The sequence below is a fragment of the Cucumis melo genome, chromosome 2 (genome assembly GCF_025177605.1).
Source record: "Cucumis melo cultivar AY chromosome 2, USDA_Cmelo_AY_1.0, whole genome shotgun sequence".
Taxonomy (NCBI): domain Eukaryota; kingdom Viridiplantae; phylum Streptophyta; class Magnoliopsida; order Cucurbitales; family Cucurbitaceae; genus Cucumis; species Cucumis melo.
In genome coordinates this window covers 695,541-721,998 of record NC_066858.1, presented here as the reverse complement: position 1 = coordinate 721,998, position 26,458 = coordinate 695,541, and the positions used below count along the sequence as shown (strand labels likewise).

Below are 26,458 nucleotides of genomic sequence, written 5' to 3'. Positions count from 1 at the left end.
ATGTTTGTCTATATCCAATGTTTGTTTTACTTTGAAGGAACAAGAAGAAAAGTAAAAAAGGGAATGTATGGTTTTAATTATAGAAACCTGTAAAGTTGGGCCATTCAAACTAATATATTTTAATGTTGCTAACATTTGCAACTACACAATTAACAACATTTTCTAATTCCTTTTGACACTGTTGTTTAATTTTCAGAAGATGACTTTGTATATAATTTTTATTCCCTAACCATTGCAAAATTCAACTACTAATAGAGAGAGAACTGTTCAATCAATGATCGATCCACCTTAACTTTTGAGATTCGAAAGAAAAACTAGATAAGTGTAGCAATACACCAACGGTCTCAAGTCTTGGTTAATTCGGGAGGAGGAAATGACACTCGCATGATATAAGAAAACATTATACGTCAAAGTGAGACCAAATGGAACAGAACTCTTCAGAAATAAACCAAACATTTCATTCATAATACAAGAGTATTCACCTCTCCATGTTTACAAAGAAATTTCTTTCATGAATCAAGCATCTGAAATATTGATATTTGCCAATTTAGTGAAAAGAAAATAAAACTAAAAAAAAAAAAAAGAATGGAGCAGTAAGAATTCTAAGCCTCAGAATGAAACTACTTTATTACCCTCCAGGGTAGAATGAGAAGGAAAAAAAAATATAAAAAAAAAAAAGCTTATTCCTTGTGTGAGTAATTATCAATTGGAAGGAACTTGGCGTATCGCTCGGCCTTCGCTCCTGATTTGTGTTCATAATATTCAACGACTGCAGCGCCAGCAAGAGCAGCTAAGGTCAAAGCCTGTGCGTGTAACCTGACAGTAAATTTGAAGAACCATAACACATCAGGATTGAAACTCATACAGAAAAACATGGAAAATAATACAAAAATAAGCCATCTAAAATGTTCTGTTATGAAAAACTTCTATTCTATACATCTGACCCGAAGCGAAACAAAAAACTCTGGCTTTTGCACTCAAACTTCTGTCAAGTTTTTCATTTTAGATCCCTAAAACATCATTTACAAACTTTCATCGACCTTCTATTGGTAATCTGTGTTTGAAATCTCAAATGTAATAGTCAGTCAAACTTCCACTAAGGAGGCAATATGGAAGTACTATACCAAGAAAATGAAACAATGCGAAGAGCTACGTTGAAGGCATCTCACATAGTTTAAAGATTGGTTCACTTATTAAATGAAATAATTAGACAATGTATTTTAAAATTTTAATGAATGAAAGAAGATTGGTTCAATACATGCAATTACTTCTGATCATATAGTTAAAGGTTGTAAAAAAATTGTCTAAATTTGTCCTTCAATCGTTTTTTTCAATAAAGAACAAGCCAAAGCTCTAATCCATGAAGACACCAAAAAGTGATGAAGGCACAAAAGCACAGAAGGCAAAAGCTTAAGAGTGTTTTGGTAGTCATCAACAAAACAAAGCACACAATCATAAGACAAAGTAAAAGGAGGGGAAAAAGGTTTGAGGTTTTCCTGAAAGCTGTTTCCGATTACAGTTTTCAGAACTCTAGAACAAACACAAAATCAAGCAGCTGTTTGTTAAGGAGAAACCACAATTTTTCTACTAAAAAAAATCATTAACTCAATTATCAAGCAGACAACAAATTTAACCTTTCTCAAGCCATCCAAAACATCCATTCAAACAAAGCCAAGAACCCAAAAGCTCCAGAATTTCCTCAAGATATCAAACCACGACAAAATCCCCAAAAGAGAGTAGGTTTTCAAAAACTTTCATCCAAAAAGGTTAATTCAATATCAATTCATTCCAGAATAAAAAAAAATCCATAAATAATCAGCAATAGCAGAATCTCAAATCCAGAATTAAAGAAGAACATCAACATCAACAATCAAACACATAAAATTAGAAACTAACCTAGCGTGGATGATCTTCACGCTGGTCTTCATATTCGGTTGAGACCAATTGTACGCAATAGAACCCGCAATACCGCTAAGCCACAAAGACCCTTCACACAAAACAACAACAAAAGTTCAATTATAACCCAAAACCGTAACCCCAAATCGAAAAGGAAAAAAAAAAAAAGAAAAAAGAACAAACATAGTCAGTCGATCAATCAATCAATCGGAGAAATCAATAAAATGAAATGGAGGAGAGGAGTGATGAGTTGATTTATACCGACGGTGCGAAGCTTGTGCTCGGAAACCCAGTCCCTAATAGATTCGAGTTTGCCCTTGGGTTCAGCCATGGATGACGGGAACAGAAATCGAGTAAGGAAATTGAAGAGAAAGAGAGGAGAGAAAACACGGAGGTTTCGGAAAATGTGAGAATGGCGAAGAAACAGCAGCGAGAGATTTGTATTTATTGTCAAATGAAAGGAAGGAAAGTCGAATTTGCCAAACGCTTGAAAATCTGTGGGCGGCGGGCGGGGGAGAACAAAAGTAAAACCACGCAGCTCAACTCAAAGCCTCAAATAATAAACATTAACAAATTTATGTTCTTTACGCTCTCCTTTTAAAATATTCCGACTACCCCCTAAAACAAAGGTCATAAATATACAATATGAATCATATAATATAGGGATGTCGTGACGTTTGGATAGCAAAGTTATTACAGTTCGATCGTAAATTATTTTAGTTTGAATTATAACGTATATTTAAGATGTAAATTATATTGTTTGAAAAGAAAATAGTAAATACTATGTTAAAAGAATAAATATAAAATAATAAATATTAAAAAAATTGCATCAGATGCTAAACAAATTTAGAAAAAACGGTCCATAGCACCTCTTTTTGTACATTGCAAATATAACAAATAATTAGATATATTATACAGCTTTCAAAAAGCTATCAACTCTAATAACTATTTTTCCAGAACTATATGATATACGTAATTACTTGTCATGTTTGCAATATGCAAAAAATACTATGAATTGCTTTATTGTCATTGGATGTAATTTTTTATTTTTATTAGGTATATTACATCGAAATGACAAACAAATATAACAAAGATTGAATATTGATCATTGAGTATGGAAGATCATATCTTGGATCTAGTACATAAGATAGAACATCGAGGATTGAGTGATGTTCTAAGTTGAAAATGTGCGAAGGGTTTCCAATAAAAGATTAGTAAATTAACAATATGGTGAGCCACTTTTCATTAGTTTTCAAATCCTAGGCCATTTGTACAAATCACCTTCGAGCTTCAGTTCGTATAAATCTCTCTAAATTCTTGCGTTCTCCTCTTCGGGCGAGTAAGATTCAAGGTTTAGTTCTTAACTTTCCTTTGTTTCTTCCAGATCCTTTTTTTTTTTTTTAATTATGATCATCAGTATCCATTTCTTTGTGTTTTCTAATCAAAGCTGGAATTGAATTTTGACCATTCATCTTTTAACCTCTCTTTGCCTGTTGGGTTTTAGTTTGATTGTGATATTGTGTGTGGAAAAAAGTAGATTTTTTTAATTGAATTAGTTAAAGAATGGAAATACAGTCATTTGAACTTTGAACTATCCTTAATTACTTGTTGTATTTCTCTCTGATTTTTGTTTCATTGTAATGGATTCAGCGAGAACAATAGCGGTAGTGAAGCTAATTTGCTTAGAGACTATTACAAATTAGAGGCCATGTATGACAATCAACGTGATCTTCTTCTTAAGGAATCTGATCGCTTCCCACCTCCTCAAGGTTGTTTTCCCCATTTTTTCCATCTTCTTTTACAACAACCATTGTTCATAGCTTCTGATTCTTGTTTTTCTTTTTCGTTGTTAGGAGTGAGGTTATCTTATGGAACGGCAGGTTTTAGGGAAGATGCATCGGTGCTTCTGTCAACGGTGTATAGGGTGGGAATTCTAGCGGCTTTGAGAGCATTGAAAACTGGGAAACGGATTGGGTTGATGATCACGGCCTCTCACAATAAAGTATCTGATAATGGGGTAAAAGTCGCTGACCCGAGTGGTGGGATGCTCACCCAAGACTGGGAACCCTTTGCCAATGCCCTTGCCAATGCGTCTTCCTCGCAAGATCTCGTTCAAGTATGGCTATCAATTACAAATCAACAATGCCTTGGTTTTCTTAGTTTCTTTTTCTTTGATTAACAATTGATGAGGGTGAAATTGGAGACTGACCCATCGAGGAAGAAAGTTGAGGGGGCATTTTCATTTTTTTTTTTCAGTTATTACTATTATGCAGAGAGTGAGTTTGTCATTATTTCTCATTTATTTGCGTTAACATAACTGGACATGGAACCTAAGATGTTCAATGTAATTAAATTGACGAGCAGTTAATCATTGAATTTGCGGAGAAGGAAAATATCTTATTAAATGGATCAAAATCAGCTCAAGTTCTGGTGGCAAGAGATACGAGGCCAAGTGGAGAACTGCTACTTGACGCTGCAAAGCATGTATTTGCCCTTCATTTGAAATAATAGTTCATTTCTTTCTTGTGCTGTTATCTTTTTCGTTTATTATTGGTTGAAATAATGTTTCATTTTGTTCACTTGAACTGTTAAACTCAATGAAGGGAATTGGCTCAATCATTGGGGTTGTTGCTCATGATTTGGGAATTTTGACGACCCCACAGTTGCATTGGATGGTTCATGTTCGGAATAAAGGCTTGAATGGATCAGAACGTGATTACTTTCATGAGCTCTCAAGCTCCTTCAGGTGGTTTTATTTCATTTATTTAGATGAGAAATTGGTTTATTTGGTGGTCTCCTTTGTGAAAGGACTTCTATGTTTGATAGGTGCTTGTTTAATTCAAACCCAAATAATAGTGAATGGAAACTGAAAGATTGGGATAACCAGTTGGTTGTTGATGGGGCTAATGGTGTTGGTGGACAAAAATTAGAAATGTTGAAGGAAATGTTGAATGGTCTAGCTATTGAGATTCGTAACTCAGGAAAAGGAGAAGGTGTACTCAATGAAGGAGTAGGTGCTGATTTTGTTCAGAAAGAGAAGATAGTTCCACTTGGCTTTGGTTCACAAGATGTCGGTATCAGGTTTGTCATTGCTATGCTGTTGATTAATATAGCTTACTGTGGTTATGAATATGATGATGTTGCTGACACTTACACATCATATCCCTTGAGAGATATCTTGATCTTCCACTCATAGAAATAATCTTTTGTTTTGTAAACAAATATTTGGTTAACATCGCAACCTGGTAGGTGCAAATTGCAACAATACTCTTTTCCCCTGTGGACAATCTTACTCACACTCCACATTGTTGACATCTTTCGAATCTTTTGAAGTTATAAGTAGGTAACTGTCATACTGGTTATAGTTTGTTGATAAGATACGAATTTCCACTTGCATTTTAGCATTGTGTCATACAGAATAGCCCCCTTGACTTTCCTACCATTATCATAATGGACCTTTGGGATAGATATCAATTTTTAGTCATAACAAGTTCAATCTATATCTTTTTATGGTTGAGAAGTATAATAAGCTTAATCTGAGGTAATACTGAATGCTTAGGTGCTTCTAGCTTTTCAGGTGTGCTAGTTTTGATGGAGATGCTGATCGACTAGTATATTTTACTGTGCCATCAGAAAGTAGCAATAGGATCAATCTTGTTGATGGGGACAAGATATTATCTTTATTTGCTATATTCATCGAGGAACAGTTAACAATTTTGGCCGCAAGGACCAAAGCCACCAAAATTGACTTTCGGCCCACCCTTGGTGTTGTGCAAACTGCTTATGCAAATGGAGCATCAACTCAATATCTTAAAGCGTTGGGACTTGAAGTAGTATTCACTCCAACAGGAGTAAAGTACTTGCATGAGAAAGCTGCTGAATATGACATTGGGATCTATTTTGAAGCAAATGGTCATGGAACTATTTTGTTCTCAGATTACTGCATTTCTGTGTTACAGCCCCTTTATTGGGAGCTCTCTGATGTATCTTCAGGTAAGATTTCTCATTGTATTTATTACTTGGTTGAATCACTGTTGGAGGTTGTATTATGAATAATAGGATCTAACATGCTAGTAATTGTTTGAGGAGTTTGTTAGGGTGGAGTGGTTATTAATGGAGAGGAAGTTAAGAAATTTGAGGGAGGAAACATATTGGGAATTAAAATTTGGTTGGGAAAAAGAGCCAACTTGTAAGCCACTATCACTAAAGACTAGTTTTCTTTTTATATCATACAATCAGGATCCTAATAACTATATTTTGATTGTGAAAACTACTTTGTTATCCATTTCAGGTTCGAAATCACATAAGGCGGCCTTAAGATTACTGGCCGTCACCCGCTTGATTAACCAAGCTGTCGGAGATGCTCTGAGTGGCTTGCTTCTAGTTGAGGCTATTCTACAACACAAAAATTGGTCGATACAAACATGGAGTGAGCTTTATCAAGACTTACCAAGTAGGCAGCTCAAGGTTTGTTTGACTGTCTTTGTTATGAAGCGAGTTTACTATTTATAAAAATTAATTAAGAAAGAAGAAGAAAGAATAACAACGGTATATGTGGAAAACCCTAGTTTTAGGGAGAAAAAACCACGATATGAGTCTTTTGTATATTTTTTTTATTATCAAAAGAATACAAGGGATGGAATATTTATACACTGTAATGGGCGTTGACAAAAAGGGAAATAAACAAGGGTATAAACATTACACAAATACCCTTGGTACAATTATTTTCAACACTATTGTATTCCATTTTTTACTTTTTAGAGATAAGAGTCAAAATTTATGTTGGTTGAGTAGCATGTTATCAGTGTTCTGTATTTAGAGGCTTAGAGCTCTCTTTTGGACGGTATTTTAGGAGCTTTAACTAGGTGTTGGTTTTTTACTCTTGATGTAGAGTTGGTTCATCATAAATTTTCTTTGTTAACTTGCAGGTGAAAGTTGTTGACAGAACTATGGTTGAGACAACCAACGCAGAAACCGAGGTTGTGAAGCCACCTGGGCTACAAGAAGCAATCAATTCGAAAATAGGTAATCTTAATTCGCTTAGTTAATCTTGTTGTAAGTTTCAAATGACACTGCATAATTATCTTTCACCGCCTTTTTACACTCTCTTTTGGTTTTTGACTTTTGTTGTCTTTTTTAAGACAACTAGTTGACCTATTTTAGATCAACAATAGGTAAAAATATTTGAAACTTCACTTTTAACAGCATCCATGTGATTCGGATGTTTGAATAGATCCTAATGAGATTTGTGATTCTGTTGTGTTTTCTCTTAGATTCTGTTGTGTTTTCTCTTTGCCTCGCATTTCACCATCCTGTTGCGAGTTCTTGTATTTTTTTTTTTTTGTTGTTTTGATTTTTGAATAGGAGATGCTTCTTATATTCCATTCCAACTAAACTAGATGGACTGTTCCCACATTATGAGACTGTTTCTTCTTTGAAATTGGACTACATGGTATCTCCTTGATCAGCTATAGATTCACTACTCTCATACCTTTTCTTTTGTTCCCGATTGGATTCATATTTTGTTGCAGCAAAATATCCTAAAGGACGTTGTTTCATAAGGCCATCAGGAACCGAGGACGTTATTCGTGTCTATGCAGAGGCATCCACACAGGAAGCAGCAGATGATCTAGCAACCTCCGTAGCAAAACTAGTAGACCAATTCCTTGGGGTTGGCAGCTCGAATTAAGCAAACAGATTAATGACAAATAAACAGATGATGGTTCCACATAAATGTTATCAGCTTCTGACATGTGTTAATTTTTTTTCCTAGTACAAATTGGGAAGTGATTCTTTTTGTTTATGCTTATTAACTTGTGGACTTGAAGTTTAAACTATTTTCTTAGTGTAATAATCGCTGAAGTGTAACTCATTTGTTATGCTTCATCAGCAAGTGATTCTTTTTCTTTGAAATGTATGGTTTTGCATTCTCCACACGGTAACATTAGAATTGAACAGAAATTTCATAGCATTGGTCCGTTGATATGTTTTAGAACTGGGTTTGATTTCTTTCTCTTCAGAAATATATTATTTGGATGCCAAATTTTGAAAAGCCAAAGCGAACGTAGTTCAATGGTAATTGACATACCGTTTACACTAGAGGTTCGATCCTTCATTCACACAGTTTACTAAGATAATATCCAACAAACTAAAACCTATGTTAAAAACAGTTTAGTAGCATTTTTTTATGACTTACTCAAAAAAATCTAACAAACTAAAATATATGCTAAAACTTTTTCACTGTAGTCTTCTTTCTTATTCTTCAGGAGTTAGGTGATTTGACTCCTCTCTTGCTCTTGGGACTTGGTTGGACAAGTTGTGAGAGCATGGTTATAACTCAAATCGGATTTTATCAAACTGTACTTACATTATCAGCACTTTGTTGGTTCGCCTTGGCTTTAGACTCATCAAGATAATTCTGATAAATATAGGAAACAAATCCCCAAAGAGCCAACACTAAAGCCATAGCCTTCACCCCATTCATTTTGTCATGGAAAAATATCACTGCTAGAATTGGAACCACAGGCAAAGCCAATGTGCTGATCACATTAGAGAATAATGAAGACACTTCAAAAATTAACCCCAACAAACCAACGGAAGAGACTTGCCATGTTACTGCAGTCCAAACCAATGTCATAAAATAGGAAACTCTCCCTTCTTCATATCCCCTCATCTCATCTCTCAAGCCTCGCCATTCACCACTTCCAAAAAGTCCTACAACACAACCGCAACTCGCCACAATTGAAGGATATATTTGCATATCCAACACTATGGAGAATGTTTCCCTCTTTATAACCTTCTCAAAACACACTTGAAGAAGACAAAGATACAATGAATAAGTAGCAGATGCACCAAGTGTGCAAAGGAACCCGATTACGTACTTTCCTTTACTAGAGTGAGTCGTGGTGTCAGACTCAGAGTTGAATGCTAGAAGGGAAGCCGAAACGGTGAGGAGGACGAGGGAGTTGAGTATATAAGGAGTAAACTTTTGAGCATTGAGAAAGAAGCTAAGAAGTGCACTGAAAGCCAATTGGGTTGCACAAAGAAGTGAGTAAGTAGAGACAGGAAGATAGAGAAGGCCATAAGAATACATCAAGTTGTCTCCTATCAAAAGAAGGCCAAAAGCAAAGCAAATGAAGGAAAATGTGAGGAAGTTTGGCTGTTTGGAGGAAGATTTGGTGGGTTGGGAAAAAAACCAAAGGAAAGGAAGAAGAATTGGGAAGCCAGCTGATTGAACCAATGTAGCCATCCATTTGCTATTCCCTCCTTTATCATAATAAAGTCTTCCCAAAAGAGTTGCAGCAGATTGCCCACACACAAGAAAAATGGTGTAGATACCTATGCGACTCCACCGTGTATACCGTTCGAGTTTTCGAGTTTTGTTTGAACGCTGGTCTCTTTGGTTACCTGATCAAAATCCATAATTCCATGATCAGTTAAACAAAAAAGAAAAAAAAAAAAATCCTTGATTCTATTTTTGTCCCATAAAATGTTAAAAAAGATTCTACCCCTTCTATGAACTTGAGCTAGTTCAATAGCCTCATCCATGGGGATCCTGAGGCTTTTGGGATGAACAAAGGATTTGTATGTGAATTTAAGTTGAGAGAATAAATGTATTTGGATGCCAAGAAAGTAAAGGGAAATAACTTTATAAACATTCAAACTCACAAGGATTTCTTGGGGTTTGACTGAAATTGTAGACATGATTACTCCAGTGTCAAACTTTGAAGTGCTTTTATTGGGAGTGGTGAATCAAAGTCAACTAGACAAGTTTGAATTGGCCATGTTTTTGAAACACTGATTAATGACCCTATTGAATTATATGATGAGGAGTTGTACGAATGAGGATCACAAAAAAGGGGAAAGAAAATGAGAAAAGGTCAACAATTGTTGGCTAATGGTATATGTAATTACCTTTCCAACCATGTAAACTAAGCAAGACAAAGACAAGAAATGGATTAGGTGGTTTGTCTTCAAACTCCATCTGGTTTAGAGATGTCATGAATGTCTCGTAAAAGAGATATTTGAGAATAAGATTATTGTGAATAAGAGACTGTTGTATTTGATTGTGTATGGGAATGTTATTGAAAGTATATAACTAATCATAATAAAAATGTTACTTAATTAATAACACAAGAATTATTTTAATTGGAAATACATATACTATTAGAGAATGAATACATATATACTAAGTTAAAATACTTAATACCAAAATTAATTTTATTTATTTGGAAATAATACTAAATTTAACTAATTAATATTTATATGATATGATATTAAATTTGTTTTCACTCCTAAACTTAAACTTTTGGGTCAATCAGTGATTTAACTTGGTAGGAAAGTGGGTAATCAAGCAAGGTCAAACGTTGAAATTTCTTTACGATTAACATTTATTTTCGATCTATTTAATTAACTCTTTTCAATATTAGTATTTAAGTTAATTATTAAAAAAATCAAAATAGGTAAAATAAAAAAATAAAAATAAAAAAAGGTTTTCCTCTCATTCTACCCAATTAAAGTGAGAAAATGATGAAAAAGGAAATGGGAAGCAGAAATGGGGAAAACTTAAGATATTTACTTCTAAGTTATATATATATATATATAATCGGGTAGGTCGAGTCAACCCGATCCCTTACTTAGACGATCTGGTTATCCAACTCAAGTATATTTTTTTTCCAATTTTCTAATTCAATCCAATCTAACACAAAATTTAATCCAACCTGTTGATAATATGAGTTGATAGAGTTACTTCTATTAAGAGTAGAAATACTAAATCCTTAAACGAGCTAAGGTTGATTTTATTTTACGTATAGATATGATATAGTAAATAATCCATAAATTTATTGACATTTATTGGACACCTTGAGGAAGTGACCTCATTCCATCATATCCCATTTGGATATAAAATTGTTATAATTTGATCAAATTTTGATTAGTATCGTTTAAACAAAGTGGCATAGTGAAATTACCTTTTGAACCGAGGTCGGCATGTTGTACAGGGGAGGGCAAAATAGTAAAAAGCATGGTACTAAGCTCATAAATATAAGCATGGTACTGAAAACACTAGATTCCATCCCCAGCTTCCATTTGACACTATAAAATCCCCATTTCGCTTTGCGCTATCGATTTTTCCAGAAACTCACAATTCTTCGAGAATCATCTTCTCTGTGTGTTTTTTTTTCTTCTCTCTGGCCCTTTATTCATCAGGTACCCATTTTTCTGTTTTGAATTTTCTTTTTTTTTTTTGGGATTTTTGTTCTTGATTCTTGATAGATGAAAGAAGAAGAATAGAAAAAAGAAAAAAGAAAAAAGAAGAAGAAGAAGAAGATCTCGTCATCTTGTATGTTGATTTTCTTTTTCATTACAATTTTGTGTTAATTTTGATAGCCATGGTGATGATTGATGACTATGATCATGGCTCAATAGGTTATTCTTCTTCATCCCTTTTTAAATCTATATATTGTTCTTTCTCTACCTTCGTGATGTGATTTTTGTAACATCTATTCTTATCCTTTTTCAAGATTTTGTGTTTATTGTTCACATCAAAGGAGAATATGAGCAGCAGAAACAGTCGCACCATCTATGTTGGGAATCTTCCTGGTGACATTCGTTTGAGAGAAGTAGAAGATCTGTTCTACAAGGTTTGATCTCCTCAAATTATCAACTTTTTGTGGAATTTTAGTTCTTGATGATTTTAGACTTCTTGTTGTTGTTTCGAGATGACTAATTCTAGTTTAATTCCAGTATGGACCCATTGTTGATATTGATTTGAAGATTCCACCACGACCACCGGGCTATGCTTTTGTTGAGGTGAGAATTAAATTTTGGAATATTTGGAACAGTGTCTCTAGTTCTATGATCCTCAAATTGTGTTTTAGCGTTTTGGGTATTCGAAGAATCTAAGTAGTTGCACTGACATGTTTAGTGGTCCTTTGCTTTTCAGTTTGAAGATGTTCGTGATGCTGAAGATGCAATTTACGGCCGAGATGGGTATAAGTTTGATGGATGTCGATTGCGGGTACTAGTTGCTATACGGGCTTGCTGATATTACTTGCTTATGATGTCTTATCCACATATCTGAATATAATTTTGAAATGTTTGCTTTGTAGGTGGAATTTGCGCATGGTGGAAGGGGACACTCTTCTTCTGTGGATCGTTACAGTCGTAGTGGAAGTAGCCGTGGTGGTGTTCCTCGACGAACAGACTATCGGGGTGTGTACTTTATGACCTTTTTTTTTTTTTTTTTTTTTTTTTGTGAAAGTCCGATTATAGTTTTGTGATGATATTTTGTTGTGCAGTTTTGGTTACTGGATTACCTTCTTCTGCTTCATGGCAAGACCTGAAGGTAAGCACAGTATTTCTGTTTCTGGAAATGGCACGCTACTGTATTAAGTTGTCTGTTTCTTTTCTCGATCATAGCATCCTTGTCAATTAGAGATAACAAATTAGTGAATGGTTCCACCCTTTCTATTCATTGATAGTTTACTATGTGAATTTGATAATATTCAGGATCACATGCGTCGTGCTGGTGATGTCTGCTTCTCTGAAGTTTTCCGTGATCGTGGTGGTATGCCTTATTAACTTATTTCTCTTTCTATTTGCTCGTACATCTGTCTCTGTGCAAGTGTCATATAAACTCATGGTTTTCTTTAAAAAATATATTTGAAATGTAAGTGCATGTTTGGACTTTGGACAGCTTCATTGCAGATTGATATTAGTATTGCAATATCAACCTCCATATTATGTTTTTTTTTTCTATGAAAAAAATGTTCTTGTTTTTAGATTACCTTCTTGCCACTATTAACAGATGAGGTCAACCCAGGCTTGTCTGACTCTTTCGATCTCATAAAGAATGTGAGTTAATGGACACAGTAGGCTGGTTGAAAAGGTTCTTTAAGACATGTTAGAGATGAGTTTCGTTGATAGGTCTGAGATCCCCAACTCTCTAAGTACCTGGGATAAGATGAATAGATTCTTCATGTTTTGGTTAATAAGGCCTCCCATTGAGCTCTCTGAATACGTAACTCAAGTCCCAAATCTCTATGGTGAAGTCCAAATTGGCTATTGCACCAAGTTGTTTATGCCCTGTCATGTCCTTTTTTTTTTTTTTTTTTTTTTTTTAGTTTTACCCGGTGGTTGATACTGTATACAATTGAGTGTTTTCAGTCTCACGCATGTTTCAGTTTTGTGTATATTTTCTTCATTTTTTGTATTCTATAAATCATGCTTAATGGTGCTGAAAACCATTTTAAATAATAATTTTTATGGAAATCTGTGCAGGAATGGCAGGAATAGTTGATTATACAAACTATGATGACATGAAATATGCTGTAAGTTGCTTTTTAGATGGCTCGACTCTCGATGTTTTTCTGGAAGATTTGGTTCATGTTTAATATTGACAGTCTCTGTTTTGAATTTTTAAGAAAACTGGATGATTCTTAACTGGACTTTGTGTTCCTATGATAATGTATTTTAATTATGTCTGTAATTTTTTATCTGGCTGCAGATTAGAAAACTTGATGATTCTGAATTTCGGAATGCCTTTTCTCGAGCATATGTACGGGTATGTGGACTGGAAGTTGTTTATATATTGTACTAAATTCTATTTTGTTATTATTTTTTCAAATAAAAATGTGTGTTGGTATTCACGCAGGTGAAGGAATATGACTCTAGACACAGCTACTCCAGGAGTCCATCTCTTGATTCTAGACGAAGTGATTATTCTAGAAGTCCCAGTCGTAGTCCATATAGGGGAAGAGGCCGAAGCCAGAGCCGAAGCAGAAGTCGAAGCCGTAGCCGTAGTTATAGCGGCAGGAGCACTAGGTCTGTTTTAGTATTCTTGCCAAATAGAGACTTATATGTCGAATCATGAGGACTAATATGACGTGACAATTCGTTTTGCAGTCTATCTCCAAGGCACAAGCACTCTCGTCGGTCACGTTCAATTTCTGAACAATCCCTCTCAAGGTTTGCATCCATCCCACACACACATCATTCAATTTTCCATTCCAAGAATAGTGTCTGAATTTTCATTGCTGTTGTTTTTGTGCTATTCTTTTTAAATGACGTCAAGATGCAGGGAGAGCACGGTTTTCATATCTCTTCAATATGAATATTGTGTTGACTGCTCACTGATGTATTACACTGTGCACACCGAGTTCCTTTTCTTTTATGCATTCACATCCTTTCTCCATGTTAAGAAAAAAGATACAAGGGACGTTTTGACTACCTTCTTATTTGTTTCTTCTTGAGACCAACACAATTTCTATTTCTTGGCTTTTCATCTTTTGAAATGTTCTGACATTCAGATTTTGGAAATGAGAAATGTTATGAAGTGTATCGATATATGTTTGCGTACTTAGTTTTCTTTCTTCTTTCTTTTTAAACATAAAATGAGAATGGTTGCTGCATGCTTTATGTTCTCTCTTTTTATGTAAAAGTAGGAAAGAAATAAGAACTACTAAAAGGCAACAGATTCAGCTCTAAAGCTTTTCTAGTCATACATGGCTTAGTTGAATCTGCTGGTAGACATTGGCTTTTATGCAAAGAATGTTGACTTTTGTTGTGGTTTTCAAGCATTCTAAAAGGATGAACGTATTAACCTTCTTGAGAATCCCTTAGCGAGACTTCAAGCATGCACTTGTATAATTGTCATGATTCACTTAGCAATTGTTTTCTTATGCTGTCGCTCCAATAAACAAACACTGTTCAACTTTACTCTGGGAGTGGTGGAAGAAAGCATAAAATAGACCCCCTTTATGTCAGTCAAATACTTCTGTTTTTTCCTTTGGATATGCTCGGGCCTTCACAGTTAACAAAATAGAGGTTTGCAGTTTGGGAAGTCATCATTGTTTGTTTATGTTTTGCTAGATATGGGCTTTTGCGGAATAGTTGGGACTTCATGTTAGGGACTTGAGGGATGTGGTGCTCAATGAGCTTCTTTCAACTCTTTGGTTGTTGAGGTAATACAGTTTCGTTGATGAGCACCCTGTCAACCTCGACGCTGATATTCTTTTCCCTTTTTCATGATTTCCCAATTGTTGCTAACGCTTGTGGAAAAGCCTGTTGAGTAGTACTCTTGTTCGGTCGGTTGATAATTAACTTATCTAGAACTTTCAGACAAATCAATTCTACATTACTTGAGTGTTCTCTGTCTTTGCTCTCACCCTGTTCTGCTACCGTATGTTTATCCGCTTGAACTCTATTCTTCTATTCACCTGTTGATATGACTCAAGACTGAAGAGTTGAGATTGGAAACTGGTCTTCGATGTGGTGTTATTGTTGAATGTGGATTTTACCATTTTCACTTCAACTATAGACCCAGACTTTGCTTATGGATACTTAATACTGAAGACCTTGTTTTCTGTTTTCAGGTCTAGGTCGAGGTCGAGATCAAGATCACGGTCACGATCACCAGTTTCATCCGTGAGTAGAAGATTGAATATATTATGCCCCTCTCCTTTCTCTGGTTTTCCTTCTCTCCCGTTTCTCATTGTTTCACTGATTGCAGCGTCATCGTGCAAGCAGACCTCGGAGTCGGAGCAGATCTCGGTCCAAGTCCAGATCCCTTTCACCGAATGTAATATCCTGATAGACTTTGAATGTTCCACAAAGCATGAATAATGTATGGTTTCTACGAAGACGTAATAATGACCGAGTGTTGTTGACATAAGCAGGTGAGATCTGATCAAAGCCGAAGCCGAAGCCAATCTGTTGATTCCAGGGACCAATATTCAGAATAGGACATTTGTTGTGAGGCTGCTCTCAGACGGAACAGTAAAAGCATAGATAGGAGAGAAGTAGGGAATGATATATTTGGAGGGTTGACTTTTAGTGTATAATGTGTTATGAATGACCTGTATTAACCCAAGCCATGTTGCTGCATTGTATGTCGACACATGCTTCGGTTATTTCACTTTAACGTTCTCTGTTTTTCCACCTTCGAGTATATTTGGTAACTGTTACAACTTCTCTGATGGCTAGTTTTTGTTTCATGTATTTTTCTTTTAAGCAGTTATCAAAAGTCATTACATTATCAAATATAAATTAGTCTCATTTGGCAATGATATGCTGTGTTATTTGTCATCTTTAGTACTTTTTAATGATGTTGGTTCACTCTTGTAAATTGTATGTGTTAGTGAACATAATTTATAGACCCTAAACTATTAAGTTAGATGGACTTGATTCGAGTCAAATGAATTAGTAAAATTATGGGTAGAAAAATTGAACAGTGAATTATGCCCATAACCGCATGTTGGGTAATTAATGTCATATTTATAAATTTGTGAAGATACGTGATTTATAGTCCTTTTGACCATGGTTAAAATGAAGTGTTGATGGTTTTCAAACGAATGCGTGAAATTGGACAAACCTTTTGGATCGAATTCTTTGTGTGACAAATCACATTTGGCACTTTCCAATGCATATTTCCCAAATACATTTTCGCAACAGATAGACCAAAGATTTTCAACCGATGTATGTGTTCATAATACAAATCTGAATCCAAAACCATAGGCTGGCCCTGCTCATAACATTACTGAAATCATCACATTTCATTGTTTACAAATAAACACTGTATTTTCAACTATCACTGCAAGAATACATTTACCAAATTTAATAATCTGATCCTCTGGAGGCTCTCAAATAAGTTCGAATACCATATGGATTGGATGATACAAGTATGTGACCTACAAATCTCAGCTTTCCCATCCAATTCATAAGGTTATTCTATAATCTCCAGGGCAGATAAACTCAAGAAAGTCCATCATCACACTAACCAGGCAGCCCGAAACGAGTGTTTTTTTTTTTTATCGGCTGCTCTCACAGCATTTAGAGTCTATCGACACATCAAAGACTCGGCCATTACATATCATTTCAATCATTACATAAATTTCAGTTTCGGAGTCATTCATAGTGATAGTTTTTTTCTTCACTGGAAAACGATAAGTAAATGATGGATGTGGTCTATGACCAGTTTTGCGACGATGTTCTCTCTGAACCGTGCCTTTGACGAAAGCTGCTGGACCTGATGTTTGGATCAGAAACACTTGCACCCTGATGAATCTCTCCCCAGCCTGGATCTCTCTCGATCTGACTCAACCCAAAAGAAGGCAAGTGTTCTCTTTCCCATGCATGAAAGCGATTTGGCATGGTGTTTTCCGGTTGGAAACTACGACCAGCTGATGCTGAAGAGTAGAAATAGAAGCCACTGGGTTGCTCAGATGATGAGGCCATGGGTGCTTGTGAAATCCCTCTGTGGCTACTGGATCTTCTGCCACCAGAAATTGCAGGTGTGCGAATGGTTCCAGTTGTGCTGGGTTGTTGTTGATAATATGCTTGAAGAGCTTGAACTCGGTCACGAGCACGTGCATTGCTGCCAGGATAGGGAGGAATCATTGAGGAAGCAACTGAGCTCCCAACCCTTGCACCGGAACTGCACGAGTCAAAAGAAGATCGTGTTCACAAGCCACCATTATTTCAAAGGTGAAGCGGATTCACATCAAATACATGGTTTCTCTCTGTTTGAGAGAAAGCAAAGAGACCATCACTTGATATTTGAGGTAATTAAAAGCTTGTATGGAGTAATGCAGAATACTAAGTCCTACTCTTACAACATGAAAACAATGAAGTGGTACACACACGATTACGAACCATAGTGTCAGGGCTCCTTGCCCACAACCCAGAAAAGGGAAGGACCTTTTCTTCACAAGCTAGGGGAAGTGACTCCACAACTAGGCAAGGCAAGGCAATGCTGCATCTTATTTGTTAATTGCTAGAGTAAGAAATTAAGTGGTTGCATACACTTATGTCACATACCTATGACCAACGAGGAAGGGATGCAATACACTCCCAGATCTTGGTAGCTCAGAACCGACCCGAGTAGCAGGTCTTTGGGCAACGGATGGCACTGATGGCTGATCGGCACCAGGAACACGATTGTTTGTTGTGGAAAAGGGTGGTGAATGGTGCTCCCAATTTTGATAATGAAGATCCACTGCAGGAAAGGCATAAGAAGATGGTATTTCACTGGGAACTGATGGGCCATTCCAATGACCACTGAAATTAGAAGCTTCAGAAGCACTTGAACTTGATGATGAGGGATGAATAGGTCCAAAGTAAGCAATATACGGGCAAGGATGAGTTGCAGATGATACTGCTGTATGCTCCGCAAAAATAGCATGTTGTCCCAAAAGGTCATGATCTGCACGACAATATTATTTACCCAGTCAAATTTGGTTGCTTCCCCAAACTGAAGCTAAAAAATGAACCAACAATTGTTGGGGAAGGGAAATCTTACAGGCAGTTGAGGAAAAGTCACCGTCCCTGGAAAAGTCAAAAATGAAAAATATTCAAATCATTGAGAAGGAAAATTCTGTACTTCAAAACAGTAAAAAAAAGAAAGAGCAAGAGACTTCCATCATTCACAAGGCTAACCCAAGAGAATAATTTTCTAGTTTCAACAACAAAAAAGTTGTAGTGAATATCTGCTAGAGCAGCACACATAACAGCCTATAATGGAACTTCATACATATATACACACGTGAATCTCCTGGTTGTTATCACTAAAAGTTGGCAGGGATGGAACTAGGCATGGAAAAGACCACCGGAGGAAGGGAAAGTCTCAAACAAAGAGAAAGACCACTCACGTGTTTTATGGGTGCTGACCAATGCCAAGCTACTAAAGGAGTAGACCCGGTAAGTGATTCCCTCACCTACCAGTAACGAACTTTCAAGTTCAGTATTTCTCAAGTTAAAAACCACTGGTTCTACAACAGTTCAACCAACAGCTTCATGACTCAGTTGGGAAACAATTGGGTTTTATAGTCATTCATTCTCTCTTTTAAGTTTGTATTAGCGAGCACCAGCTTCTCTTTGTCTCTGTATAAGAATAGCTGAAGATAAGCAGAAGCTCCAGGATGAGTAGCGTCCTCACCTAATAAAGGATAGAAGAGACTAAGTTCTTGAAAACTTGAGGGCCTTTTGGGAGAACTCTGTCTCTGAAGACTTTATGCGGCGCTGGTGTACTCCCTAAAGAATTTTCCTCGAGTAAGGAAAAAGTGTAAGTTCTATAATCATGTACTATTCTTAAAGGTGGTGGTCTTGATGGTAATGCGAGTCCTAGATTTCTAAATTGTTCCCTTCAACTGAACTGGTGCAAAATCAGTAAAATACATAATTAGATTGTAAGAATGGGGATTATCTTTCTTTAAAATTCTCCTTGCATATTCAGTGGAAACTGCCTCAAAGCTTCAACATGAATCTGTCCTTCCCCAGCTCAGTACAACATATTTAACTTGTAGGCCAATGACCTATGTTATATTGCCATTAACGCCACATTCAAGAACATTTTTCTGAACAGAAGAAATTTTTAGAGATTTTGAGATCGGAAGGCAATATGAAATGGTATTGTTTGGGGTGCTTCCTCATCAAGCCCTCCCTCCTCCATCTAGAGCAGACGTTCCAAAACACACAAGAGTTCGTAAGAATATAGAAGGAAGCAACGTGTTTTCTCCCACTCCTCACACCTTACATTGCAAAAAAATTGTCTTCAGACTCCAAATCCAGGAGGTAAAGATCTGATAGGAATCATATGACCTACTCATAAGTCATAAGTATTGAAGCACAATATATAACCAATTTAGAGAACAGAAATAGAACCAAGAAAGAAGGCCTCAAACGAAGAAGGAAATTGAGCTAAGCTGCATAAATTATCCTTGATCTACAATTGGTTAATCAAAACTTACTCAAATGAAGAAGGAAGTCGAGCTAAGCTGCCAAAAGGACACCATTGAACTCCAAAGGCCTGCAGCAAACAAAATTGTAACTAAACTTTGGTGTAAAAGATTTAATATTACTAAAGCCAAACGTTTAAACGTAGGTTAGTGCATACAGAAGTTGAGCATGTGGTTTACATCAGCCTTGAGCACATTTTAAATCAACTAAAAAAAACAAAGGGACATAATTTGCTCATTCAATAGACTTCAAAATAATAAAACTTAAAAAACAGAAAGGAAAAGAAAAAACAACAATGAGTAACAAAAAGACGAAAAGTAATAAGAGATTGAAAAAGGAGCCACACTTTTGGTAATAAAGAAACTTAAAGGACCCAAATACGGTCTCAAAAGAAGCATTGAAGTGGTATGACTCCCAAACATACACCGCCCAAGACCCCTTAATGCCCAAAAAAATTCCTTTCTTCCTAATCAAGTGCCCCACAAAATTATATATGAATAATATCTTGCATAACAAGGATTAGGAGAATTTCCTTGGTCAGCTTGCGACTCGCAAGAATTCTTTTTTCCCCTCTAATACAAGTTGAGGATGGGGGAATTCAAAATTTCAAACCTTTAACACAGTGACACCTATGGTCAAGAGTGTATGTCTTAAATCACTTGAGCTATGCTCAGGCTGGTGTGATGCAAAAAAGTTGAAAACAAATGGAATCTTAAAAGTCAACTAGTATCTAAGCACCACCATAACAAATGGGTTTCATGTGCTTTCTTGTCCAAAAAATAAAAATAAAAACACATTTAATGACCAAATATGACAGCTAAAGATCTCTGAATGAAATCATTAAAATTAATCCTCCCAAAGGGAATAAGCAAAACACCTTTCTTTCTTCATTATTTCCACTTACAGATTTGGGATAATTCCCAACTTCCTAGTCAATGTTAAATAGTTTTGTAGTGGTTGTATTGAACTAGTATTCATAATTATAAAATTCATTTTTTCCCTAGATAATCTAGTTTTCAAATTCTTCCCAATGCCTTCTCAAAATTGGCATAGAGGCACTCTTGAACCTAAGAAATGTTCAGATATGTTACCTATACCAAAGAGATGATGAAATCATCTCGTTTACCAGAGGTGGAATGTGCTTTAACACACACAAAAAAAAAAAAAAAAAAAAAAAATCCATCAATTGAAAAAAAAATATATAATAGAGTTGGAAGTTATTAACTGTTTTATCGATTAGAGTAAAGACACATAATACAAAACAACACGACTTGACACCAGAATATAGTCTCTTTTTTCTCATGCTTGGTGTAATAAAATGGTACATGTATTTGGTGTCGCAAAGGTATAAATGCACTTGTGAAGTTGTTAAAGCACGATGAAAGAAGAAAAAACAATTTTATTTGTTAGTAGAAAAAATAGCATCACTGATTGTGGACTCGCACATAATTCAGAAGAAAAATGGTTTAGTTTTGTCTAATAAAGTGGTAAAAGAGAGAGAAAAAAAAACAGACTCACATTGTAAGAACAAACTTTTTCAAAAGAATGCAGCAAACTTGAAACAAAATCCTTCTTGAAGATTGCAAGCAACCTAAAATCAATTTTCAATTTGTTGAAGAAACGACAATGACTTTAACCAATTTTAAAAATGCAATCCCTAAAATTATTGAAGAACATTTTTCGGAGTGAAAGGGAACGTTTTTCACAATTCTCACTTCCTGGTTAATTTAACTTATTCTTTTTCTTCACTTGATGCTCCAGTGATCAAGAATTACCATCAACACATACACAACGAAAAAAGTACCAATCAATGAACGATAATTGCTTACCATTTCCGAGTAACTTAGATCATAAAGATCTTCCTCGTGCGTCCAATCATCCATATTAAAATCTGGAAATGACCTACATCCATTAGCATAAAGCCATTGACCTTTTTCAACCTTCCGGCAATTGGGACATTGCATTGCCCCCTTAATGTTGAATGCTGAACCAATGCAATCTATGAAAACAAAAGAAACAAAATCAACAACTAACTCAAAAAACCAAATTATTTAAACCATCTCCTTTTCAGACAAGGCCAATTGTAATAAAAAAAAAACACCAACTTTGAACAAGAAAAAAAAGGACAACAGATCCAACATCACATATACCCAAAATCCGACATGAAATCCCAACAAAATAGAAGAACACAATACACAAATCTAATCAAATCAGATAGAAGAGCAAAACAAAAAAGGGGAGTTCTTTTGAAAACTGGGATTAGAAGTTAGAAACTAACCAAGATGAAACTGATGGCCACATTGAAGCTTAGCCCAAGATCTATCCCCAGAATCAGCAACAACATCAAGACAGATCGAGCAAGGAACAGAACCAAAAGACTTCCCACCACCGGCACCACATCCACCATCGCCATAATCACCATCTTCAGCCACCGCATCGTCGTCGTTGCCCAACCCCATGTAAGAAAAAATCACAAATCTAAAAACCCTAATCCAGAAATTGAAGAACAAAAGAGAAAAAAAAAACAAAACAAAAGAATGGTTCCCAGAAACAGCAAATTAAGTTGCTGTTGAGAAAGAAAATTGGTGAAGGAAACGAAGTGGAAAAAGGGTAAAGAAAAGGATGTTCCTTTAATGAAAAGCAAAGAGAAACAAGGGGGTGAACAACCAAGAGAGAATTTCTGAAGAACAAAGATGTAAGAGAGAGAGGAAGATGGGTTTTTTCTTTTTCTTTTCTTTTTTTTCTTTTTTTTTTTTCTCTTCCCCTTCAGACAAAGATACATAAAAAAAGGGAAGAAGGATTTGGGGATGGGGAAGAGAAAAAACGAAACCCACTGTATATTTTATCTAAAATGTGGACCGTTGGATTGGTTATTGGTAAGGAGAATAATATCTCTAATCAACCGCTGTCTCAAATTTTTTGATGGATTATTATACAAAGAGAGAGTTTGGTTTCTTTTAAGGCAGTTTTCATTCATTCTTTTCTTTTAATTAATTCAATTTATTTATTCATTTGTAATTGTGTGGGATAGAACCCATGGATTGGTTTCTTTCCACTCTCAATTTTCAACCTCATGATCTTTGAGCTTTCAAGAACTTTTAAGAATAGAGAATTTATTTTCACATGTTTAAATTTTACATAAACTATGACTTGTTCTACCTCTAAACAACTTTGTCTGGTTTGGCCTTTAGTATATGTAGATCGTGATTCATACAATCTTGCATTAGCATTTCGTAATACATATATCTTTAATTGAAATGTTACGTGCATTTAATCCTTATTTGATCCTAGAAATCAAAATGATTAGTGCTTTTTTTTTTGTCATACTTAGATTGTACTTCAAATATGAATCACTCGTATAAATGTGTTTAATTAGATATTTTATATAATGTTAGTCATATTACTATTGAGAGTACATTTTATGAATTCATAAATTGAACTAATTTAAAACATTATAATTGTCCTATACAAAATTTTATATTATGAAATGACCGTAACATATTTATTATCTATCTTATAACATATCTTATAAATTGTTATCAAGAATTCTAGTTTTTAAAATAGATATATGGTAAAACAAATTGACATGATTTATCATTTTTAGATGTTTAATCTCACGTTCGTGCAAAGAGGATGAAAGACAATGTATTTTTTAAAATGTGAAAAATAAGAATAGAGTTAGACTATTTTATAATGATATATAAGTTTTTTATTTGCTATCCATTCCTAAACAAAATATATATATAATTAAAATTTGACAATATTACAATAAATATCAACTATTCATAAAAGGAAAAATAAATATACATATAATTTTTTTTTCCTTTTGAAAAGGAATTGTTTGACCTTAATTGGGAAAACAAGAGAATAAAAATTGAAAATTTTAATTATTGGATGACTATAAAAAAGTTTTCTAAATTTGAATTAGTAATGTGTGTTTGGTGCTTTATAATTGGGTTTGGTTAGGTTGATAATAATAATGGTCAATCATTCTCATCTTAGAATTTGTATCTTAAAGTCTTGCAGTTAATTAGTTATTTATGAAATATATTAAATTATACATTACAATGAAAATTCAAAGTTTATATAAATGTATTCTTAAATAATATTTAATTGACATATAAATAGATTACGTTTAGATAATAAAAGTGTAAATTACGTACATATAAGGTAGGTTGCTTTTATGTGAGTGATAGTGTCTTATCGTTGTTAAAGGAGAAATATATAATCTTGAATAATATTCAATTCTTCAATTTATTCTTCGTTTTAAAAAAGAGTTCAAATTTCTTCGTAAATTCTTTTCTTTTGTCGTATTCTAAAATGTTTTTAATATATACTTATTTTTCATCTTTATATAATTTACATTTATGACTCTAGGTGCATTATATAAACTCTCTAAACCCATTTCCTAAAAAAGTATTGTTTATCTACTAAAATTGTCGCATCTTCCATTGACGTACCTAACACACTTGTTAGTAAATTTGTGTATTGATCTTCTACTTTTAAGTTTTACATTTATTCTTTGTTCTTTATTTATCAATTTTATAAAACTAATGGCTAAAAACCCAACGATTTAAACAAATATATTACATGTGAAACCTCATATCTAGATGACTAGATCTATATATACGTAATAAACAAACAGTGCTTCATGGGTATTGTTCGCTTCGATCTCAGTGGAGAAGGTGATTAGAACCTTAAAAACTAAGAGGAAATACCAGTTATTACTTTACTTACTTACGATACAAATTCAAGGATGGGGATGGGAAAAACTGGTGCACTGCTCTGCATGTAAAGTAAAGAAGTTAAGTAAAAGAGTAAAGAGAGAACACCTTTTTCTTCATCTCAAGCATATTCCATTGGGTTGAGAGAAACTTTTTCGTATGCAGAGAGTTGGATGGATTCAAATGATCATCACAAAATGGACTCTCCTCTCTATCCTGATTGCTTGATTCATGTAGGAAAGCAATAACATATAATATCACATATTATATCTAATTTTAACTGACATTAGTATTGTTTAGTTTGCATGTCAAATACCACCAAGTACCACCAGATTTAGTACAAGTCTAGAGGCTCGATCGAGCCACCGCCAAATGGGATTCTTTAAAATGTAGGTGGAAATCTTGTTAGGGTTACCGCTTTTGAATATTTTGTTTGAACTTTTTGTTTTTTGTGGTGGTGTGGAATGCTGTAATAACGCTATGATTCAGAATTCTTTATTATATCTTAAGTTGTGCTCTAGATCGTTGTTGAAACTTACTTTTGTGCGAAGATACGTTATCTTGGTTTTGAAGGGAGCCCAAGATATCATTACTAATTGAGAATGGATTCTAGCTCTAAACTTAGGAGAGCCTTAAATTCATCAAATGCAACGATAATATTCACAAGAAGTGGAAAGAGTACGATAAATTTAGAAAGAGTTAGTCTCACACAATTGGAGGGAGCCTTAGTGATTGCTTACTTAATATACTCATAGAGGGAAGCTAAAATCTCTTTAAAAGAATGTCTCACACTTTAGTGTGTGTTCATTCACTAAGTCGAGCTTTTCGCATATCACTATATTTATCGTATATATTGAAAGACTAGCACAATGTTATAATGCTTGACTTTCCATACTAGTAAAAGTTTATCTTTTTTGGACACACCGGTCCCCTAATATAGGTGTGGTATATCATTAACAATCGGGTTACCAAACTTTTTATGTCTTGTCTTTCAAAATTTATCTCTTTAGTTTAAATTCTAACACATTATCGTATGTAGAATTGTTATACTACCGTCCTAGATGGTTGACATTTGTTTCTTAAGGTAATGTACTATTTTATAATTTTCTTTTGTGAAATTATTCCTATAACAATGGTGTGTGGGACATCAAAATTAAAGTCTCAAGTAGGTATTTATGTTATGTGTCACCTTAGATAATGTGTGTATATAAAAACTTTCCATTGTATGTGATTCACTCTGTCCTTATAAGTGTGGGGGATTTTGGTTGAACAATATTATACCCTATATGTATATATATATTTGTCATTCATAGCATCATTGCAACTTATTTTATGATCAATGTGGGTAATTATTTGGACATGTAATCGATTTCTATAATTTCTCTCTAACCATTTTTGTGTTGTATTCTTGTTTGAGATGAGTTGAATATATGCAGCCCATAGACAAACAAGAAGTCAAAAGAGTTTGGCTCCAAAATATGCTTTCTTGCTTAGTAAGGGAATGCTTTGTTTTTGTAATTAGATTAGTTTGACAATATTAATAAAGTTTATTTAAACTAATTAAAACTTAATTAATTAACCTTTTTGTTAATAAGTAATTATTAGATAAGAATTTCATCCAAATAAATTCAATTTGATCAATAAAACAAAAAATTAACAATGACATTTTAAAGTATACTTTCTAGGTAATAAGATTGGTAATGGGTATATTAGAAATATTAGAAATATTAGAAATATTAGAACTACCAATCAAAATAAACAAATTAATATGAGCAATTAATTTTGTAGGCAAATATTGGTAAAAAAATTTTTTTAAAAAACCTTTTATTTTATTTCTATGAAATATGAAGATCAAAACTCACACACTTTTTTATTTTATGAAATTATATGGAAATTAAAACATCAAAATTTTATTCTATCAAAAATAAACATAAAAGATTTTTAGAAGAAAATATATTTTTTTGTTTAATTTTATTAAAAAGTAGTGGATTTTAAAATTGTAAAATTTTTACAAAACTACATTTAATAAAAAACGATGAAATCAAAATTTGGACAAATTTATGGTATACTAGAGTAGTAGTGTGCGCGGAAGAAGAACCAGCGTT

At 34.4% G+C, this 26,458-nt stretch overlaps 5 protein-coding genes across 11 annotated transcripts; 2 read left to right on the top strand and 3 right to left on the bottom strand.

Moving 5' to 3' along the window:
- Nucleotides 1-436: 436 nt before the first annotated feature.
- LOC103492155 (uncharacterized) lies at nt 437-2,500 on the bottom strand. Its single transcript, XM_008452400.3, has 3 exons — nt 2,158-2,500; nt 1,897-1,987; nt 437-816 (listed from the first exon to the last, which is right to left on the bottom strand). Exons 1-3 carry the CDS (start codon nt 2,225-2,227, stop codon nt 681-683), a joined length of 297 nt encoding a protein of 98 aa, XP_008450622.2. The 5' UTR covers nt 2,228-2,500; the 3' UTR covers nt 437-680.
- A 494-nt stretch (nt 2,501-2,994) lies between these two features.
- Nucleotides 2,995-7,809, top strand: LOC103492153 (phosphoacetylglucosamine mutase). Of its 2 annotated transcripts, none has more exons than XM_008452397.3 (10): nt 2,995-3,247; nt 3,547-3,665; nt 3,750-4,012; nt 4,261-4,380; nt 4,500-4,642; nt 4,723-4,977; nt 5,474-5,889; nt 6,188-6,363; nt 6,825-6,921; nt 7,428-7,809. In XM_008452397.3, exons 2-10 carry the CDS (start codon nt 3,605-3,607, stop codon nt 7,583-7,585), a joined length of 1,689 nt encoding a protein of 562 aa, XP_008450619.2. In that variant the 5' UTR covers nt 2,995-3,247; nt 3,547-3,604; the 3' UTR covers nt 7,586-7,809. The 2 variants fall into 2 exon arrangements, 1 of the variants encoding a protein (XP_008450619.2); XR_007818928.1 differs by having other exon boundaries at nt 3,014-3,247; nt 6,188-6,349; nt 7,428-7,480.
- A 131-nt stretch (nt 7,810-7,940) lies between these two features.
- LOC103492154 (probable purine permease 11) lies at nt 7,941-9,511 on the bottom strand. Its single transcript, XM_008452398.3, has 2 exons — nt 9,405-9,511; nt 7,941-9,303 (listed from the first exon to the last, which is right to left on the bottom strand). Exons 1-2 carry the CDS (start codon nt 9,442-9,444, stop codon nt 8,249-8,251), a joined length of 1,095 nt encoding a protein of 364 aa, XP_008450620.2. The 5' UTR covers nt 9,445-9,511; the 3' UTR covers nt 7,941-8,248.
- A 1,445-nt stretch (nt 9,512-10,956) lies between these two features.
- Nucleotides 10,957-15,962, top strand: LOC103492152 (serine/arginine-rich splicing factor SR30). Of its 6 annotated transcripts, none has more exons than XR_007818929.1 (15): nt 11,008-11,103; nt 11,284-11,322; nt 11,418-11,537; nt 11,641-11,706; nt 11,840-11,914; nt 12,006-12,108; nt 12,195-12,241; nt 12,406-12,463; nt 13,177-13,226; nt 13,403-13,459; nt 13,550-13,719; nt 13,801-13,863; nt 14,767-14,858; nt 15,270-15,321; nt 15,407-15,504. XR_007818929.1 is itself a non-coding variant. In XM_008452393.3 (15 exons), the coding sequence occupies exons 3-15, from the start codon at nt 11,451-11,453 to the stop codon at nt 15,636-15,638; spliced, it is 963 nt and encodes a 320-aa protein (XP_008450615.2). In that variant the 5' UTR covers nt 11,009-11,103; nt 11,284-11,322; nt 11,418-11,450; the 3' UTR covers nt 15,639-15,962. The 6 variants fall into 6 exon arrangements, 5 of the variants coding, with proteins under 5 accessions (XP_008450613.2, XP_008450618.2, XP_008450615.2 ...); XM_008452393.3 differs by lacking the exon at nt 14,767-14,858 and adding an exon at nt 15,573-15,962 and having other exon boundaries at nt 11,009-11,103; nt 15,407-15,475; XM_008452391.2 differs by lacking the exons at nt 11,284-11,322; nt 14,767-14,858 and adding an exon at nt 15,573-15,962 and having other exon boundaries at nt 10,957-11,103; nt 15,407-15,475.
- Nucleotides 15,963-16,393: 431 nt separating this feature from the next.
- LOC103492151 (E3 ubiquitin-protein ligase RFI2) lies at nt 16,394-22,542 on the bottom strand. The gene is made up of 6 exons (XM_008452390.3): nt 21,908-22,542; nt 21,459-21,628; nt 19,641-19,699; nt 18,194-18,219; nt 17,713-18,097; nt 16,394-17,329 (listed from the first exon to the last, which is right to left on the bottom strand). Exons 1-6 carry the CDS (start codon nt 22,086-22,088, stop codon nt 16,861-16,863), a joined length of 1,290 nt encoding a protein of 429 aa, XP_008450612.2. The 5' UTR covers nt 22,089-22,542; the 3' UTR covers nt 16,394-16,860.
- Nucleotides 22,543-26,458: the final 3,916 nt, after the last annotated feature.

Bases quoted from the DNA above. Each gene is read 5' to 3' on its own strand.
- LOC103492155 (XM_008452400.3), bottom strand. From the start codon at position 2,227: ATGGCTGAACCCAAGGGCAAACTCGAATCTATTAGGGACTGGGTTTCC. The intron at 1,988-2,157 runs GTATAAATCAAC...TTTTGTGTGAAG, and splicing joins GCACAAGCTTCGCACCGTCG to GGTCTTTGTGGCTTAGCGGT. The intron at 817-1,896 runs GTTAGTTTCTAA...ATTTACTGTCAG, and splicing joins GTGAAGATCATCCACGCTAG to GTTACACGCACAGGCTTTGA.
- LOC103492153 (XM_008452397.3), top strand. From the start codon at position 3,605: ATGTATGACAATCAACGTGATCTTCTTCTTAAGGAATCTGATCGCTTC. The intron at 4,381-4,499 runs GTATTTGCCCTT...AACTCAATGAAG, and splicing joins TACTTGACGCTGCAAAGCAT to GGAATTGGCTCAATCATTGG. The intron at 6,364-6,824 runs GTTTGTTTGACT...GTTAACTTGCAG, and splicing joins TACCAAGTAGGCAGCTCAAG to GTGAAAGTTGTTGACAGAAC.
- LOC103492154 (XM_008452398.3), bottom strand. From the start codon at position 9,444: ATGGATGAGGCTATTGAACTAGCTCAAGTTCATAGAAGGG. The intron at 9,304-9,404 runs GTAGAATCTTTT...GATTTTGATCAG, and splicing joins AGCTCAAGTTCATAGAAGGG to GTAACCAAAGAGACCAGCGT.
- LOC103492152 (XM_008452391.2), top strand. From the start codon at position 11,451: ATGAGCAGCAGAAACAGTCGCACCATCTATGTTGGGAATCTTCCTGGT. The intron at 11,538-11,640 runs GTTTGATCTCCT...GTTTAATTCCAG, and splicing joins TAGAAGATCTGTTCTACAAG to TATGGACCCATTGTTGATAT. The intron at 13,720-13,800 runs GTCTGTTTTAGT...TTCGTTTTGCAG, and splicing joins TATAGCGGCAGGAGCACTAG to TCTATCTCCAAGGCACAAGC.
- LOC103492151 (XM_008452390.3), bottom strand. From the start codon at position 22,088: ATGGGGTTGGGCAACGACGACGATGCGGTGGCTGAAGATGGTGATTAT. The intron at 19,700-21,458 runs GTAAGCAATTAT...TGTTTGCTGCAG, and splicing joins ATCTAAGTTACTCGGAAATG to GCCTTTGGAGTTCAATGGTG. The intron at 18,220-19,640 runs GTAAGTTTTGAT...TGACTTTTCCAG, and splicing joins CGACTTCCTTCTTCATTTGA to GGACGGTGACTTTTCCTCAA.